Raw genomic sequence first — 19,305 nt, forward strand, 5'->3', positions numbered from 1 at the left:
CAACAGAGGAAGGCCCGCATACCACAAAAAAAAAAAAAAAAAAAAAAAAAAAAAAAAAAAGAAAATATATAAAAATAACAAGAGTCACACTGACAATTTCTGTTTTAAATGCCCTAAAAAGGTTAAGTTATAGGTTTCAAAATACTTCTTGCACTTAAACTATATTAAAAAGAGCAACAAATGATCTGCTGAACTGCTATTAGTGCTTATATGTAGGACTTGACATCATTCAAATGTTTTTTATTTATAATAACTGACTTCAAGATTTTGGGGGTTTTTTTCCGTATCAACTTTTAAACTGCCAGTAAGCAGTGGAAAATTAATAAATGGAGAATATAGGCAGAGCAGTTGTTTTGTTGCTCTTTCCTTTTTCTTTTGTAGGGTAACCACCCAATTCTCTGTGAAGGCCTGGAATGCCTAAAAGGAGTTTTGCTCAGCCCTCCTGTTCTACTCTCAGACTTTGCTAGCTGAAAGCTGGGAGTGCCTTGGTAGATCTCTTCTACTTCTCCTTCCTTGCTTGCAGAACTACTCCTATGTTTTTAGTTGGTAAGTGTTGAGTGGTTGTACACTTAGTTGTTTTATGATATTGTTCTATTGCCACTGTCCTCCACTGATTATTATGTGAAATCAGCCACCATTTAAGTCTTTGTTTTCCTGTATGTATCTGTCTTTTTTTCTCCTTTTGACTACTTTTTTTTTTTTGCAGTACACGGGCCTCTCACTGTTGTGGCCTCTCCCGTTGCGGAGCACAGGCTCCGGACGCGCAGGCTCCGTGGCATGTGGGTTCCTCCCGGACCGGGGCACGAACCTGTATCCCCTGAATCGGCAGGCGGACTCTCAACCACTGCACCACCAGGGAAGTCCTCTTTGGATACTTTATGATTCTTTTTATTTGGTCAGCAGTTTGACTACAATATGCTTAAGGCTGTATGTGTGTATATTTTATCCTGTTTGGTTTTGCCAATTTGGATCTATGTTTCGATGTCTTTCATCAGTTTTGGAAAGTCCTTGGTCATTATGTCTTCCAACATTTTTTCTGCCTCATTTTTCTTTCCTTTTTCTAAGACTTCAGTAACTTGTATTTTAGATTACTTGATACTATCCTACAGATCTCAGATGTATCTTTTAAAATTACTTTTGTCCCTTTGTTTTTGGTTTGGATATTTTCTATTTTCCTAAATGCAAGTTCACTGCTGTTTTTTTCCTCTATGGTGTCCAGTCTGTTGCAAAGCAGAATTCTTTATTTCTGTTATAGTTTTCATTTCTAGGTTTTTCCATTAAGCTCTTTTTAATAGCTTCTGTGTATCAGCTGAAGTTCCCCATATCTTTATGCATGCTGTCCACATGTTCAAATAAATTCTTTAGCATTTTTATCATAGTTATTTTAAAGTCCTTGTCTAATAATTCTATTATTTGAGTCATCTCTGGGTATGTTTCCATTGATTATTTCTTCTCATGTGGATCTTATTTTTTTTTTACTATTTTGTGTTCCTTGTTATTTGACCTTATGTTGAACGTTTTGTGTAAAAGAACACTAAGGTGAATGGAGACTGAAATAAATAAGATTTACCTTCAGTAAATGCCGTGCCCTTTCATCAGGCCACTAGAGTAGAGTCACTTGTTCTGTAATTGACATGGTTTGGGCTTTGTAAGAAGCTTTAGTTTGATTCAGTTCACCACTGGCTTCAAATGTTTTGAGGGCATGACCAGGATTTTCCCTTTCATAAAAACTGGAATCTCAGCAATAACAAGATTCTGGATACCCCTGCCTGTGCTTTACCTCCAGGCTCCCAGCTTTTGAAACTAAAAGAAAAATATAAAACCAATGACATAAGAAAGAGGGAAAGGCCAGCAAACTAAATTCAAAGTAGTAAAAGAGAAAATAATGAAAATATAATATTGAAACAGAAAACAATCAACAAAGCTAATACTGTTCTTGGAAATGATGAATAAAATTGATAAACTTAGCAAAACTGGTCAAGAAAATAAAAGAGTAATATTACCAACATCAGGTATAATTTTTAAAAGTGGAGGGGGAGCATCACAATAGATTCTAGTCATTATATTAATAGTAAGGCAACACAGAAACAACTCTATGTCAATAAATCTGGCAACTTAAGAGAAAAATCCTTGAAAAACATAAATTACCAAAAGTGACACAAGAAGAAACAGAATACCTAAATAGACCTATACCTATTAAAGAAACTGATTTCATAATAAAAAATCCATTTCACAACAAAATCTTCAGTTTCAGATGGCTTCATCAGTGAAGTCTAGCAAACATTTTAAAGAAAAAATAAAATGCAGATAGCCCTCATAAACAAAACCAAAACTTCTTAACAAAATATTAGCAAGTCAAGGGCTTCCCTGGTGGCACAGTGGTTGAGAGTCCCCCTGCCGATGCAGGGGACACGGGTTCGTGCCCCGGTCCGGGAAGACCCCACATGCCGCGGAGCAGCTGGGCCCGTGAGCCATGGCCGCTGAGCCTGCGCGTCCGGAGCCTGTGCTCCACAACGGGAGAGGCCACAACAGTGAGAGGCCCGCGTACCACAAAAAAAAAAAGAGAAAAAAAAAAAAAGAGAAAAAATATTAGCAAGTCAAATCCAGTAATATGTATAAAAACAATAATACATCGCATGGTCAAGCAGGGTTTACCTCACAAATGCAAGGCTGGCTTAACATTTGAAAACCAATCCATGTAACACACAATATTAACAGAAAAAGAGAGAAAACCCCTATGATCATCTCAATAAATGTAGACAAAAGAATTTGACAAATTCAATACCTTTTCATGACAAAAACACTCTGCAAAGTAAGAATAAAAGAGAATTTCCTCAATCTAGTATTTAAAAGACAGTTATTAAAAAAATCTAGCACTGGGGACTTCCCTGGCAGTCCAGTGGTAAAGAATCTGCCTTCCAATGCAGGGGACACAGGTTCAATCCCTGGTCAGGGAACTAAGACCCCACATGCTGCAGGGCAACTAAGCCCACACACTACAACTACTGAGCTCGCACACCACAACTAGAGAGAGAAAACCCACACGCCACAGCTAGAGAGAAGCCCGCGTGCCAAAACGAAAGATCCTGCATGCCTCAACAAAGATCCCACGTGCTGCAACTAAGACCAGACACGGCCAAAAAAAAAAAATCTAGCACTAACATCAGTTAATACTGAAACATTAAGTCTCTTTCCCCTAAGACTGAGACAAAACAAAAATGTCCACTCTTACCACTTCAATTTAACTTCTACTGTCTGTGGTTCCTAACCAGTTCAGTAAGAAATGAAGGCATAAAAAATCAGAAAGTAAAACTGTCATTAATCACAGATGACATGACTGGTATAAGAAATTCCAAAGAATCTATAAAATAGCTACTATAACTAACAAGTGTACTTAGAAAGTTGCAGAATAAGGTCAATATGCAAAAATCAATCATATTTCTATAAATAACAAAGAAAATTGAAAAATTAAATTTTAAAATGATTTTATAAAACATCACATACCCAGCGAAAAAAATCTAACAAAAGATTTACAAGGATTCCACACAGAGAGCTACAAAACATTGCCAGGAGAAATTAAACTTGAATAAATGGAGAGATTACCACATTCATGAACTGGAAGACTAAATATTATGAAGATGTTCTTTCTTCTAAAATTGATCTCTACATTCAACACAATCCCTATGAACAATCACACAGGCTTTCTTGCAGAAACTGAAAGGCTGATTCTCATCTTTATAGGGAAATGTCAAGAATCCAGCATAACTCAATCTTTGAAAAGGACAAACTAAGAGAACTTACATAATCTGATTTTAAAACTTATTATAAAGGTAGTTGGCTTTAGACAGTGTGGCATAAGCATCAGAATAAATAAATATCACTGGATGAAGACAGAGTCCAGAAATAGACTCATATATAGTTAATCATCAACCAACATGCCAAATATCATTGGACCAAGAGAGAATCCAGAAATGGACTTATACATACAGTTAATTATCAACCAACGTGCCAAGTCATCCAATGGGAAAAGGAAAGTCTTTTTAGGAACCATTTCTGGAAAACTTAATATACTTATTAAAGAAAAAAAGGAGCCATTTAGCCCTATCTCATTCCACATGCATTTCTGTTTGTTTGTTTTTCGTTTCTCGACTCCAAACAGCCTTGAGCCAGGGCAGCCAGTGCTTGTCCGGGAGAGTCCTTCTGAGTGCCCCAGAACGAAATGAGCTTTAGCAGCTGCTGGGGACTCAGGGAAGAAGCTACTCCTGGCCAGGGTCAACCTGCCACAGGAATAGACTACTGGGCTGGCTCACCAAAACTGATCCCAAATGCAAGTTCGTTTGCCTGAGAGACGCACAGTTAGGCCAAACAAACCAAAATGTCGGAGTCTGGCACTGAGAAACAATTACTGCAGGGCCAAGTAAGAACAGGTGGCTTGTGCTCAAAAAACCCAAACTCCTCCATATGCATTTTTTTAAATTCATTTGAGATGAACAGACCTAAACATAAATCCAAGAGGCAGAAAATTTCTAGAACATAGAATATCTTTATGATGTTGGAGGAGATAAAGGTTTCTTAGACACAAAGAGCACTAACCATAAAAGAAAAATAAATTGGACTTAATAAAAATTAAAAATTTCTGCTCACAAAATGACATCATTATACAATAGTCCCCCCTTATCCATGGAGGAAATATGTTTCAAGACACCTACTGGGGGGGGCGGTGAAACCAGTGAAACCACAAATACACCCTATATACACTACATTTTTTCCCATACAGACATACCTATGATAAAGTTTAATATATAAATTAGTCACAGTAAGAGACTAACAACAATAATAAAATAGAACAATTATAACAATATACTGTAATAAAAGTTATGTGAGTGTAGTCTCTCTCTCGTTCTTTCAAAATACTTTAGTACAAACTGAATGCCTTTTCCATCTTAAGCACTTATCACACACTGTTGCTGCAATTTTTTTGCAGTTTGAAGTGTGACAGCCAAACCAGAAAGAATTTTTTTCCTTCTTCACAATTTCACAGACAGAAGATTCATTCTTACCGTAAATCTCAGCAACTTCAGTACTGAATTTTTTCTTTCCTTATTAAGTCGAGAATTTTCACCTTTTCACTTAAAGGAAGCACTTTATGGCTTCTCTTTGGTATATCCACACTGCCAGCATCACTACTCTCTTCGCGTGTTGCGGTCATTATTAAGTAAAATAAGGGTTACTTGAACACAAGCACTACAATACCATGAGAACTGACCTGATAACCAGGACAGCTACTAAGTGACTAACAGGTGGGACATGCCGGACAAAGGAATAATTCACATCTCGGGCAGGACAGTGCAAGATTTCATCATGCTACTCAGAACAGTATGCAATTTAAAACTTATAAATTGTTTACTTCTGGAATTTTCCATTTAATATTTTCAAACTGCAGCTCATCACAGGTAACTGAAACCACAGAAAGCAAAAGCACAGATAAGGGGGGACTACTGTATAAACGTCACAGAGTGGGGAAAAAATCTGCAGTACATGTATTGTATATGAATAAAGAGCTCCTATAAGTCAACAATAAAAGACAGCCCAATTTTAAAAATAAGCAAGACTTAGATACTTTACGAAAGATATGATAGTCAGTAAGCACAAGGAAAGGTCCTCAATAGCATTAGTCATCAGGAAAATGCAAATTAAAACCATAAAGAGAATTAAACTGTCAGTCCAAAAAAGGAAAGATGCCATTTTATACTCACTCTAAAGGTTTAAAAACAAACAAACAAAAAAAACCTTGACAATACTAAATATTGCTGAGGATATGGAGCAACTGGAACTCTCATAAATCACAGGTAGCAACAATTAGGCAGTTTCTTATAATAGAAAACATACATCTATCTACCCTATGATCTAGCAAATATCCTCCTAGGTTATTTACCCAAAAAAAAATATTTCCACAAAGACTTGAATAAGAATATTCATAGCAGCCACATTCATAATGCCAAAGTTAGAAAACAGATGCCTTTGTTGGAGAGGGAAAGAAAAACCCAGAAAGAGGCACAAGAGAATTTTCCAGAGAATGTTCTAGATCCTGTTTTATACGGTGATTACATAGGCATATATAACTGTCAAAACTTAAGCAACTGGGCTTCCCTGGTGGCGAAGTGGTTGAGAATCTGCCTGCCAATGTAGGGGACACAGGTTCGAGCTCTGGTCTGGGAAAATCCCACATGCCGTGGAGCAACTAGGCCCGTGAGCCACAACTACTGAGCCTGCACGTCTGGAGCCTGTGCTCCCAACAAGAGACACCGCGATAGTGAGAGGCCCGCGCACCGCGATGAAGAGTGGCCCCCACTTGCCGCAACTAGAGAAAGCCCTTGCACAGAAACGAAGACCCAACACAGCCAAAAATAAATAAATTAATTAATTAAAAATAAAAAAAGAAACTGCCAAAAAAAACAGCAAACCTTATGCAACTAATGTTTATGTTAAGTATAAACTGACACATGATAGATACATACACCATAGTACTATTTGTTCAGTAAATCAGTAAAGGCTGGTTAAATAAATTATGGTACACCTGTTACATTAAAATGCTATGCAACCGTTAAAAAGGGGGCAAGTCTCTTATGTATTATATCGAATGACCTCCAAGTATGATACCAGTTATATAAAAAGAGAGAAAGAAAAATATATAAACATATTTGCTTGTACACAGGCAAAATATCACAGTGAGAACCAATAAGTAACATATCTCCAACATACTCCATTGTTTCATACACACACAAAATACTAAATATAACCCGAAGTTAAAAATAAACTTTTACCTATTTCAGAAGTTACTATCTGTAAACTGAAAAGGATTTTTCCACAGAAACAAGGTGGTAGGAGGGTAGTGAGTAAGTCTAGTAGGAAGCATTTACCATCCACTCATTTCACTCATTCTCTATTCTCTGGGACTAAGGAAGCAGGAGGACGAAAAAAAATTCCTAGAATCCTACATTTAGCTCAAGTTTGAGTTAGTCATTCTCAATATGTACACACCAAACACCGGAATATCTATTTTCCATTTTGTTCATAATACTATCTCTATATCTTGATTTATGCATGTAAAATAATTCATTTGAAAAGAACTGTAAGCCAAAGAAAAGGAATTGCTAAAACAGACAGAAAATGCTAAATGATTTTAACTACTCATCACTCAGATGGAAAACCCAACTAAGGTTGCAGCAGTAAAATGTGGTAATGAAGGTCATGAAAAATATTTTGGCCAATAATTAATTATAGAAAAACTCTTCTACCAGCTGTAAAATTCATCAGACTAGAATTACCATACATAATTTTTTGTGCAGCTCCATGGAGGTGCGCAATCTTGCATATAGCAGCATTCACTAATACTTTAATGAGTAAATGTTAATACTCTTCAGTGTCCTTTCCCCCTTAAAAAAATCACTTAAGCTTTAGTTAATTTGAAAGTGCTGAAAGGTAAAAATAAAGCAAAACAGACCCTGAGATTAGTAAATCTTCAAATTGCTCACTTATCTGCTTCTCTGAAATAAAAGTTTTACACAAATGCCTCTTCTCTCTTAAGTCATGGGTGCACAAAATAGAAATTTCAACTAATGCATTTGAAAGTCAGATGCACACGCCCACACATGGCATTGTGCTGGTGCTCACGCAGAATAGGAGAACACTTAACCTTAAGATTTGGAGTTTACTTTCAAGGACCTTAGACTCTAAAAGTAACCCTAAAACAAGTAAGAATTAACTACTGAACAAGTTTGCGAGTGATGAATACAAACTAGAGCTAGGAGAGGAGAGTCATGGAGGAGAGTCACTGCTTCCAACTGGATAGATGATAAATGGCTTTCTGGAAGAACGGACTTTGATTTCAACATATAAAAAAGAAACGGAGGGGCTTCCCTGGTGGCGCAGTGGTTGAGAGTCCGCCTGCCGACGCAGGGGACACGGGTTTGTGCCCCGGTCCGGGAGGATCCCACATGCCGCGGAGCAGCTGGGCCCGTGGGCCATGGCCGCTGAGCCTGCGCTTCCGGAGCCTGCGCTCCGCAACGGGAGAGGCCACAACAGTGAGAGGCCCGTATACCGAAGGAAAAAAAAAAAAGAAACGGAGAAAGGCAGTACATGATAATGCACAACAAAGCTCTGGAATAGAAATGTCTTGTTTTTAATCCTGTCTCTATCATTTATAAGCTATGAATGAAGTGTATTACTTAATCTTCCTAAGAGTCAATTTCTTCATCCTTAAAATTGGTATAACAGAACCTAGCTCACATACAATGAATGCACAAGGATTAGCAAATAGCACTCAATGAATGTTACCTTCTTCTTAAAGTTGGGGGGAAAAGGACAGTATGACCAATGTGATAGAGAATCAGAATGTAAAGTTCAGTTTTGCTGAAATTAAGACTTACATAAAAAGTAGGAAGATATAAACTGGAAAGATAATTTGAAACAGACATTAGAGTTCTGAAAACCAAGTTTAAAAGTATGCAATTAATTACTTAGGAGTCCTGAAGATTTTGATCTAACAATAGGATATAAACAAGTTGGGCATCCAGGCCAGAAGAAATGGAAGAGAGAAAAGACTGGAGATAGGGAGGTCTGTTAGGAAACAAACTGCAATGGTTTAGATAAGGAGTGAAGAGTCCCCTACTGAGCACTGTCATTAATAAGAATTATTAAAAGAAAGAGACAGAATCCAATGACCAACTTGAATGGGAAAAAAGAAATGAAGGGAGGAGAAGCCAAAAAAAGGAAACTTCAAGCCCAGATAATTTGGAGAAATGAAATGGAAATAAGTGAACATTTTATTTTCAGAAACATACAGTAGTTTGAAGTTCAGATGAGAGGATCAGGTACAGAGCTAGCAACGGGAGTTAAGAGCTTAAAACTTTGAAGTGGTTAAGCCTAAACATAATTGTGTGAAAAATAAATGCATACAGGTACTCTTGGAAAAGCTCTAAAATTCAAATGCAAATGTGTATATGCAATATCCTGGGGAAAACAGTCTTTAATCAAACTTTCAAAGCATCTACAACACACACACAAAGTTTTAAAAACCACAGGCATGCATTACAATAGAAACCACCCATAGGAATGAATGTGAATGAGGGAGCAGGAGTAGAAATGATTAAGAAAAAAAAGTCTTGGGAACAGAACTAAGAATAATACAATTCAAAGGCAAGAAAAAGAACTTAAGGAGATAGGACTGATTTGAGAAGAGAACCAAAATATTATGGATCCAAGACATGAGAAATTTTTTTTTTAAAAAGGCAGCTATCAACACTGTCTAATGTTATACACAGAGGTCAAAGAATTAAAATTTATACAAAGTATTTACATTTAATAAACAAATTCATTGGTAACACTGAGGTAAGCAATTTTGGTTGAATACAAGTAGCAAGAAACTATATTGTAAGGCATTAAGAAGTAAATGGCTGGGGCAAATCAGTGAAAAATTAAAGGCTGACCACTGTTTCAAGATTTAACAGTGACAGGAAAAGAAAGCTAGCATGAAAGTGACTAGAAGTATGATTTAATTTTTTGTTTTATTTTTTGCTACTGTTGCTAAGCTTTTCTTCCTTAAGGAATGGGAGACTGATTCTGTGCCCAAAGGAGTCTGTAGAAAAGAAAAGATCAAGGGAGGGAAACAGGTATAAAGTTCAGAAATAAAAAGATCACCTTTCAGCTCTTCCTGTAAAACAGGAACAAAAATAAATTTTAATGTGGAAAGAAAGGTTTAATAACAAGTGTGGGTGAAGGGGAAAAGACTACAAAAACTCTAGGTTTCTTTCTTAAACTCTAAAGCACTGATAACCATGATGCTTTAGAACTCTGTTCCTTTACAATAGCAGCTACTACTCCAAAAATGTAATAGTAAAAAAGTGTATATACACACACACAGAGTAATAGGAAAGAATACACTGCATTGTGTTGTAGTAAATCAAGAACAAGGCTCCAGAGTCAAAAACTTGAGTTTAAATCACTGTTTAGTCACATGTAAAAGCTGTGACTCTGGGCAAGTATCTCAACTTCATGCTTTAGTGCCTCAGGGTCATCCCTTGCAAAATGGAGGTAACAGTATTTACCTCACAGAACTTGAAATACAAAACTTTAACAATGCATACAAATGTTAATGGTAGCAGTAATAATAATGTAACCTACTTGTGTTTAATCAACCCAGTATTTAAGAAAGGAGGGAAGGGCTAGGCTCTTTAAAATATGTCTCATTTAATCCTTTCAACTACAGAAGGAAACAAGTGTAATTCTCCCTATCACACCAACAAGGAAAAGGGAGGTTCATTTGCCTAGATTACTCAGTTAATAAGTGGCAGAGCTGAGATGTGGACACTGGTCTATGTGGACACAAAAGTGTTTTCTTTCCACTACACAATGCTACCTCCACAGCACTACATAGTAGCAGGAGCACAAAACTAGGCGTTTTGTTCTTTACTACTAAACTCAACAAAATCTGGGCACATCATTAAGTCCATCTGTCTCTCAATTTTATTTTCTGAAAAATTAAGGGGTTTGATTAGATCTTGAGGCTTCCCTTAAACTAAAAATAATCCATGATTTTATTAAATCACCACATTTAGTGATGTGTAAACTCAGAAAAAGTTTTAAAATACAGCAGAAAACCTCTTCTGTTTAAAAAACAAAAAAACATCGAAAGAAGATAGCTTAATTTTTTTCCAGGACTGCACATTATGAAAAAGAAATCAATGTTAAAGGGAAGACCAACATCTAATTTTATTATTAGCATGCATGACTAAGCAAATGTTTGGGAGAACAAAAACATCAAGTATTTCAAGATGACAATTTTAACACCTATATTTTCAATAAATTATGAAAAAAAACTCAGCATCTTGATATACCTACAGACCTTATAATCAAATAAAATACAGATTTACCAACTTTTATTTCATGTTGAAACTGCAACCAGGTTGACTTTTTTTTTTTTTCTTAATGTCCATCTGAAAACTTTCCTCCCCTAAAACCCTTCACTGGCTTCCCACAACCCTTCAGCGACATCCCAAATCCTACATGACTCAACAGTCTCGTGCGATCTGGCTCCTCTCTCTGGAGCTATCCACTGGCTCTTTTTTTCAGTTTCTTTCAATTCCTCCAAGACACCTCTTTTTCCCCTTATTTCCGGGCCTTCATACCATCTGCCCTCCAAAACCTTGCTGTCACAGCTCTCCATTCCCATCCTTTTGCCCCAGCAAACTGCTCTTCATCCATCCCGGCTGAGATGAAATATCATCATGCCAGGAAAGCCTTTCTTGACCTCCCAGACATATACTTTGACAGCATTCTGAATTTATAACACTCACTAGTCTTATGGTTACTTGTTCACCATCTGTCTTCCGTGCTAAGCGGTAAACAATATGAAGATGGTCATTTCATGTCGTGTTTCCTACTATTTCCCCAATATCTAACACAGTGCTTAGCACAGAGTAGATTAAGTGCTCAATAAATATGTGCTGAATTAATACATTTAAACTAAGAGGCAAGTCCAAAACCATCAGATACTTTACTAGCATAAATAGCTAAAAAAGTTCTATAAATGTTTCGAGTTCTGTCTTATCCTTGGTCCTTCATATGGTCCTGCCTCAAATAGGTGCTATATGGCAATTACGAAGTAAAGCAAAAAAATCTCTTTAGATAACAAATACGTCTTCAAGTTTCACAAAACCAAGGTTAGAAACCATAGGTCTTAAATAACTGGAATCAGCTTTAAAAGTCACCTAAAAGAACTCACCTGAAATGCAATGAAAGGGACAGGAACGTGGACAGGAGCTCACTTTTACCACAGCAGGTACATTATGAAAGCACCAATCCCAGCTCCTATCACCGTATGGGTTCTACAGGTAGTGCCTTATTCCAGCAGTAACGACTGCACTGCTACAGTCATCTGAGTAGGCTATATGATACCTGAAGATGCTTTATTAAAACTCAAGAAAAATTACAAGCAAAGTAGCTATAATCTTCAATTAGTGAAAAAAAAAGGAAATGGTAATAAAGCTGATAAGTAATTTGAGAATTGAATGCTTTAAAAAAGGAATGCTATTTTAACTCAAAACATTCTTCTAAGTTTTCTGTTCACCTAACACTTATTGAGTACTAATTACAAACCAGGCAGTGTTCAAAGATTTTCTTAATACATACTCATTATTTTCCCCATTTTAGACATGAGGAAGGAGGCACTGAGCTAAGTAACTTACCTAACATCATACAGCTGGTAAGTGGCAGAGGCAGAATTCAAAGGCAGCCATTCTGGCTCCAGGGTTCTCCCTCTCAACCACTATTACTACACTCCTGCCTACTCTCTCCAATCCACTGAAACAGGGCTTCTATCTGTACCACCCTACTCCGGTGAAACTTTTCACGAAGTTCACCAATGACTTCTACCTTGCCAAACCTAAGGGCCACTAATCTGCCTCCAGCTTTTTCATCCATTATGCAGTATCCCATCAAGTTGACAACCCTCCTCTTTTGTCATACATTTGTTTCATTAATGACATGTATCCCAATTTTCTTCCGACCTCAGACCTGGACTCTCTTGGCTTCCCTATCTACACATTCTTCCTCAGAAACTTCCCAGTCTCATGGCTTTAAACACTATCTGCATGACTCCAAATATTTCTAGTCCTGGCCTGAGTTCTAGACTCATACCCAACTACTTATTTGACATCTCACTTAGATATATAATACCTTACACTTAATGATCAAAACCAACCACCCTACTCTTCTCCCCTCAACCTGTTCTCTCCAAGCCTTCTCTCCCAACACGGATTCAGTTGCTTAGGCTAACTTCTTAGTTATCACCCTTGACTTCCCTTTCCCTTATCTCTCACACCCAATCGATCAGCAAGTTCTACCAGATCTATTCATTAAACATATTTAGTTCTGTCTCCACTATCACTCTAATAAAAATTATCTACAGCTCTGCCTACAACATCCTTCAGAATGGTCTCCTTAATTCTCTTCTTGACCCCTCAACCTCCACAAAGCAGGTAGAGTTAAAACAAATACTTGACCCCTTAACCTCCACAAAGCAGGCAGAGTTAAAACAAAATCAAATCAATCCCTGCCTGCTTTAAATCATCTAATGTCTTCCCATTATAGTTCAAATTAAATCCTAGCTCTTGACCACAGCCTAGAAGATCCTACATGATTTGGCCCCTGCCTACTTCTCAAACTTCACAACCTTCCACCCTCTCCCTCATCACAAGGTTCCCTGCAGCCACAACTGCCTGCTTTCTCTTCCCGGATAACACCGTGATCATTCCCACTACAGAGCCTTTGCACTTGCTGTTCCTTCTGTAACGAGCTTTCTCTCTCCAGACTTTTACACAGATAGTTCCTTCTGCTCCTTAGGTGTTGCTCAAATGTCACTGCCTCTGAGAGGCTTCTAATCACTCTTTTACATGATCCTCTACTGTTACAATCATCATTACTCTTATTACCTGAAATTAGCTTATTTACTTGTTTATTATGTCTTGCTGATTTTGGAATTTTAAAACTCTAGCCCCGACCCTCCCACAGTACATAAAAGGAGCCTAATAAATTTATTAAATGAGTGGATATTCCCCGTTGTATTTTAAGCTGTTTATTGTAAATCAACCAATTCTAATAAAACACTTGGCCCATATTTTGCGTGTATTAAAAGATAAATCCTTAAAACACTCAATTTTTCCAATCTAATACATTTCAGCACTCTGAACCGCCTCAAACACACACACGCACACAGATTCCACCTATAGAAACCTACTTAAAACTGCTAAATAGTCCATATGGATAGATTGCATTTTCTTCCTCCAAACTAACAAACGCGTAGGCGGGAAAGGGAGAATTTTACTGGGCACCTTAGCACCTGTTACATCTTCAGTTAACTGAGGTGCTGATGAGCCAGACAGCACATGGGAGACATGGCCTTCCTTTCAGGGATTGTATGTAGGTAAAACGTGAGTGGCTAAGACGAGAACTGTTCTAATCCGTAATAAGGGCTATTCACCTCATTTAAAGAAACAAAAATAGTCTAGTGGACAGCGGATTATGCTCGGATTCACCAGAAGAAACCGATCTGGGGGCCCTCGGCAAATACGAGTTGTGTGTGTAGGTTGTTGGGGTCGGTCTACAAATAACGGGAAAACAAGAGGAAGAGACATTGGTTTAAGAACCAACTCAGCGATAAGGTAAAGGTCAGCTCAGGCTCCCAGGCGTATTCTGAACCTGGGAACGAGGGTGGTAAAGGAGGAGAAAACACAGAGCCCTGGGACCTGCGTTCACCGCTTCGGCCTCCACGGAAGGCACTTTAAGCAACCGTGAGTCCACCTATCTCCCACTTCCACCCCTGCAAGGAAATAGCCCCCGTATACTCACATGGGCTCGAGAGTCTTGCTGAGCCAGGACTTGAGGGCCTCGAAGTTTTCAATGATCATTTTAGAAACCATCCACAGCGGCCCAGAGGCCCGTCACACTAGTCCGCCCGCCCAGGTCGCGGCCGCTACAGCCGCCGCTGCCCCCGCCCCCTCCTCCGCGCGCCGCCCGCGTGGGCCGCGGTGGGAGGCGCCGGTGGCAGGCTCCCGCGAGCCCCGATGGGCCAACAGCTCCGGGGGGACGGCCGCAGGCCGCGGGTCCACGGGGTGCCAGGAGCTCCCCCTCCCCGGACCCCAGCCCCGGCTGAGGCAGCAACGGTTTGCCCGGGCCCTCCCCCTTCTCTCCACCCCAACGAATCTTCCTGGACCAGAGCGCGACACGCTCCTAGACCCGGGCTTTCTCTCAGCTTTGAGACCAGGTGCTGGTTGGCAACGCAGAAGAGGCAAAAGTGAAGAAAGCGAAGACGAAAGGCAGCTGAATGGGAACGGTTCGGGGGGTCTCCCGGCTCCCAGCACCCCCAAGAAGATGGCTGCCGATAAATCTCGCGAGAATTGTTGAAGTGTCGCGGTGACTCCCGGAGCCTGCTGGGAAGAGACGTCAGATGAGCGGAGAGCGCGCTAGGCAAGTGCGGCGAATTTTGCGACTTTGCGTGGCTGGTGGGCCCTGTGCTTTTTCACGCCCTGATTCTCTTAAGGAATAACGACTTTATTTGTTTTGCAAGGAGGGAAAGGCCGATGATTTCAGAATCAGCGGGAACCCCAGGCCGTCCTCTGTAACAGACGGCGTGGCGCATCGGCTGGAACGACCCTGCGACGGGAGCGCTCCTCTGAGAGAGAGCGTCCACTGGGATGTGGCGGGATGCAGGCGACCTGGGGATTACAGGTGTGCTGCGCTGTGCTGCCTCCTCTGTTTACCTCAGGGTCCTGCAGTACTATATTCTGCATGTGCTGTGCTGTGGACAAGATTGGGAAGAACGGGCTGGTATCATGTAACGCACTGAGACCGCCAGGGGCTTAGTTAAGTCTTGTCCAGAATTACTCGACTTCGTGCATGGGCAGAGCACTAATGACCTAGGGTTTCCTCCAACCCTTGATAGTTCTGGAATAGTTTCCAAACATCTGAAACTTTCGGACTTTTCCCCAGCTAGAAATAAGATAAGTGTTTGTGTTTTTAATTCTGTCCGTTGAGAGCCGACTCAGCCCCAGATAGGGAAATTACATAATACCACCTTCATATCAGCATCCTAAATAAAGTAACTTCCTTTCTCCTGGGTGATCAAATAAGTTTGATTCCTGCCTCAGTTGTTCTGTTTGCTATTATTTACTTCCATTAAGGTACTAGGTGGAATTTTACAAAAGTCTAGTGCCCGTTAACTGTAATGAAATGAAAATAATTCACAATATAGACACTTAAAGTAGACCAATAAAAAGCTTTTTATGGCAGACACAGTGGTAGACCAAATTGTTAAGAACTCTGAGTTTATAATTTGCTAGAGTGAAGTGTCCTTAAGCAATAAGTGGAAAAGATTTGATAGTCAGAAAAGCTTGACATTTGTTTTAAAATATAGCATGTAAAGTAGTATGCAAATTAGAAGCCTGCTACTGATTGACCAGGGTGTTGATTAACAAGTGATTTAGCTAAGTGAAATAAGCTGGATGCAAAAGGGAAACTATTCTGTGTTTCCACTTATGTGAGGTACCTAGAGTGGCCAAACCCCTAGAGACAGAAAAATAGAATGTTAGTTGCCAGGGGCAAGAGGGGTAGGGGAGAATGGGGAGCTATTTTTTAATGAGTAAAGAATTTCAGTTTGGGATGATGAAAAAGTTCTAAAGATAGGCGGTGTTGATGGTTGCACAATAATGTGAGTGTTGTGAATTGTACACTTAAAAATGGTTTAAAATGGTAAATTTTTGTATATTTTGCCACAATAAAAAAATGATTTATAAATTTAATATTGCTAGGGAAAATGTAAAATCCTAATTGTTTACCCTGTCTGTTTAATAGCCTTGCCACGGACTGACTCCACCAGTTTTCAACCTCATCACCAACTGTTGGGTAACTCTGGCTTTCCACTCCAGCTAATCATCATTCTTCTGTTAAATGCTATATAATCCAGGGAAACAGATTTGCTCACCTTTCCCTCCTCCAAACATTTATTCACGTCATTTCCACAGGGAATGCTTCCACTTCTTTCTCTGGCTATTCAAGCCTTGCCCATACTTCTCTCTCAGTACCACTGCTACTGTATTTTTGAATCCTTCCTTATTTGTCCTAAACAATAGTAACAGCCTTTTAATTTCTCTGCGTCTTAGCTGCCCCCTTACCAGTTCATCTTCAGTTGCCTTCATCATCATTGCCTTTAATAGCAGTTATCGTAAAATTTGGATCTAATCATGTTAGTTCCCTGCTTAAAATCTTCATCAACTTCCACGTTGTCTTCAGGATAAAAATCTACATTCTTTAACATCTATAAAGGACCTTTAAAAATCAAACTCTTCCTATATGCCTTAGAAACTTCTTTCACTGCCTTTCAGCCTTCGCTTCAGCCACCCTGAACTATTTCATGCTCCTTGAAAGAGGTGTGTTCTCTCACTAAACTGATCCTTTGCAAAATGTGTTTCCTTCCCTTGCACTTGAATCCTACCCATCCATTAAATTCAGTGCATACAGCATCACCTTTAGAAAACCATCCTTGACCTCCCTGCTCTAAAGCAGGAGTCCCTCTGAGGTTTTATCACATCAGCCTGTGCTTGCGTCTATTATAACACTCATTGCTTTAGTTTTGCAATTATCTGATTATCTGTTCATTAGTAGACTGGTTTTGAATCTCCTGTTCCATGCACAGCCCCTGATATATACAGTCAATTCTCAATTCTCAATTTTTTGAATGTTCAAATGAAGCCCTGCCACTTCCAGGAAATCTTCCCTGAACAGTGTAGCTGATAGCAATCTCTTCCTCCTCTAAATCCTTAGTTACAGTGCTTGTTATCACTCCACGACTAGTCATCAGTGCTTCCTAGCATGATTCTCTTTCTTAACTATTATCATTTATCCCTCATCGCTTCAGTGCTTCATCTTCTTTGGCTTTGTCTTCAGTGGTGATAATTAGCTAATGTGATAAGCAGTGCAACTAAGAAAAGACTAAAACAACCCCCATAGACTACTTTATGTATTCAGTAACAAACATTTCAGAATGTCCATTATTAGGTTACCTCCTTAACATTTTCCAACATACCATGTTCCTTCAAAGCCCTGTGACTTTGTTAGCACTGTTCCTTTTGCCTGGAATGACTTTCCTTATTGCTCAAATACCAGATGCCCTAGGCAAAGGTTGTTGCCTCTTGGTTCTTACCTGTAGAATAGGAGTTAAAACGTCTTATTTAGTTTTTCATCTGTCTGTCTAACTAGATTATGAGCTCTTGAAGGACTAGGACTCAGGTTTATTCCTCTTTGTTCTTTCTGCACGTAGCACAGTGTCTGGAACTCAAAAATGTTTGTTGAAGGATATAAGAAGGAAGTAGAGGCAGGGGAAATATTTTCGATAGGCAAGTCATAATGATATATCTTCCAATAGGCCTACATCTCCTTATAGTTTACTTAGCTACCCTGATCCTAGGAATATTCTCTAGAGTATACTTAACTCCTCCTTAGGTTCTTCCAGTTCTCTCACCTAGCTGATGGAGACAATCGTATTACTCTCAGTGGTGCTTTAGGGGTCTTGATTAAACACTTAGCCTGTATTTCAACATCACAAATATATTCTGTATTTTTTCTTCTATTTTATAGTCAGTGCTCTGTCCCGAGAATCACGTTTAGGCCTTTATTCTCTCTGGAATACATGCCTTTGTTTGGTGTAAGGTGGGGATCTAGCCTATTTTTTCTCCAAACAGCAGGCCAATTCTTCTCTATAATTCTACTGAACAGTCTCTCCCTTCCCCATTGATTTTCAATGCCACCTTTATCATATATTCATATTTCCATTTATGTATGGCTCTGGTTCTGACCTCTTTTCAGTTGGTCTCTTTGTCCATGATGATGCCAGTACCATGTTGTTTTTATTTACCATTGTCTTATAGACTGTCTTAATATGTAATAGTGAAAAATCCCTCCCCTTTGCTCTTGTCTTTCAAATTTGACTTAGCTAACTGAACCCTTGGTCTACTAAATACTTCCTAGAACAAGATTGTTGAGCTTAGCAAAAAAAAAAAAAAAAAGATCTTTATTGAATTTATAGATTAATTTGGGTTGAATTGGCATCCTGTATAGCAGTCACAGAGGTACTTTGCTCAGCTCTACCTTCGAGAAAGGACTCCCTGCCCAACTGCAAGGCATGTAGTTAGCTGACAGCCTTCACTCATTAACTTCTTCTGGGTTCACCTCAGCTTCCAAGCTGAAGTTACACTATTTTCAGGGCTACCTCTCTCTTCCCATGCCCATCCTCAGCTAAAGACTGAGTAAGGCATAGTATAAGGGCCTAATGTCAACATTAGGATGACAGAGGCCTTTTCAGGCCTGCATGGCGGTCTGATGGCTCTCCCTGCCTAGCCCTACTTTCTCCCTTTCTTTCACAAATGCTATCCTCCAGTAAACCTTTTGTACTTCTAACTCCACCTCAGCATCTACTTCCCAGAGAACCTGACCTATGACACAAGTCATCTGATTCATTCTATTTTTATAAATATTTTTTTTTAATTATAGTTAATAAAATCTAACCGTCCCTTCTGGCCCAATTACTTCTTTGAAACCATCTGTAGCCACCTTCATTTAATATGATGTCTCTCAGGACATACATTCTAACAAATCTTTGACTTTCTGTGGCCATCACTGATTTAGCCCCTATCGTTTTATTTTTATTTTTATTTTTTTAATTTTTTTTTTTTTTTTTTTTTTTTTGGCCGTATA

The 19,305-nt window shown here is 39.0% G+C and overlaps 2 protein-coding genes across 17 annotated transcripts in view; one reads left to right on the forward strand and one right to left on the reverse strand.

The window, feature by feature from the left end:
* Positions 1-14,815, reverse strand: part of RBM26 (RNA binding motif protein 26) — an 84,393-nt gene extending 69,578 nt beyond the window's left edge. For all 16 annotated transcript variants that reach the window (XM_007114407.3, XM_007114412.4, XM_007114411.4 and 13 more), the window contains exon 1: positions 14,407-14,815. In XM_007114407.3, coding sequence (XP_007114469.1) covers positions 14,407-14,477 — 71 coding nt within the window. In that variant the 5' untranslated portion in view covers positions 14,478-14,815. The remainder of the gene's footprint in view (positions 1-14,406) is intronic.
* Positions 14,816-15,035: 220 nt separating this feature from the next.
* Positions 15,036-19,305, forward strand: part of NDFIP2 (Nedd4 family interacting protein 2) — a 157,791-nt gene continuing 153,521 nt past the window's right edge. The window contains exon 1 of the mRNA XM_024123174.3: positions 15,036-15,285. Within this exon, the coding sequence (XP_023978942.1) occupies positions 15,252-15,285 (34 nt within the window). The 5' untranslated portion in view covers positions 15,036-15,251. The remainder of the gene's footprint in view (positions 15,286-19,305) is intronic.

This window comes from Physeter macrocephalus, chromosome 13, assembly GCF_002837175.3.
Source record: "Physeter macrocephalus isolate SW-GA chromosome 13, ASM283717v5, whole genome shotgun sequence".
NCBI classification, from domain to species: Eukaryota; Metazoa; Chordata; class Mammalia; order Artiodactyla; family Physeteridae; genus Physeter; species Physeter macrocephalus.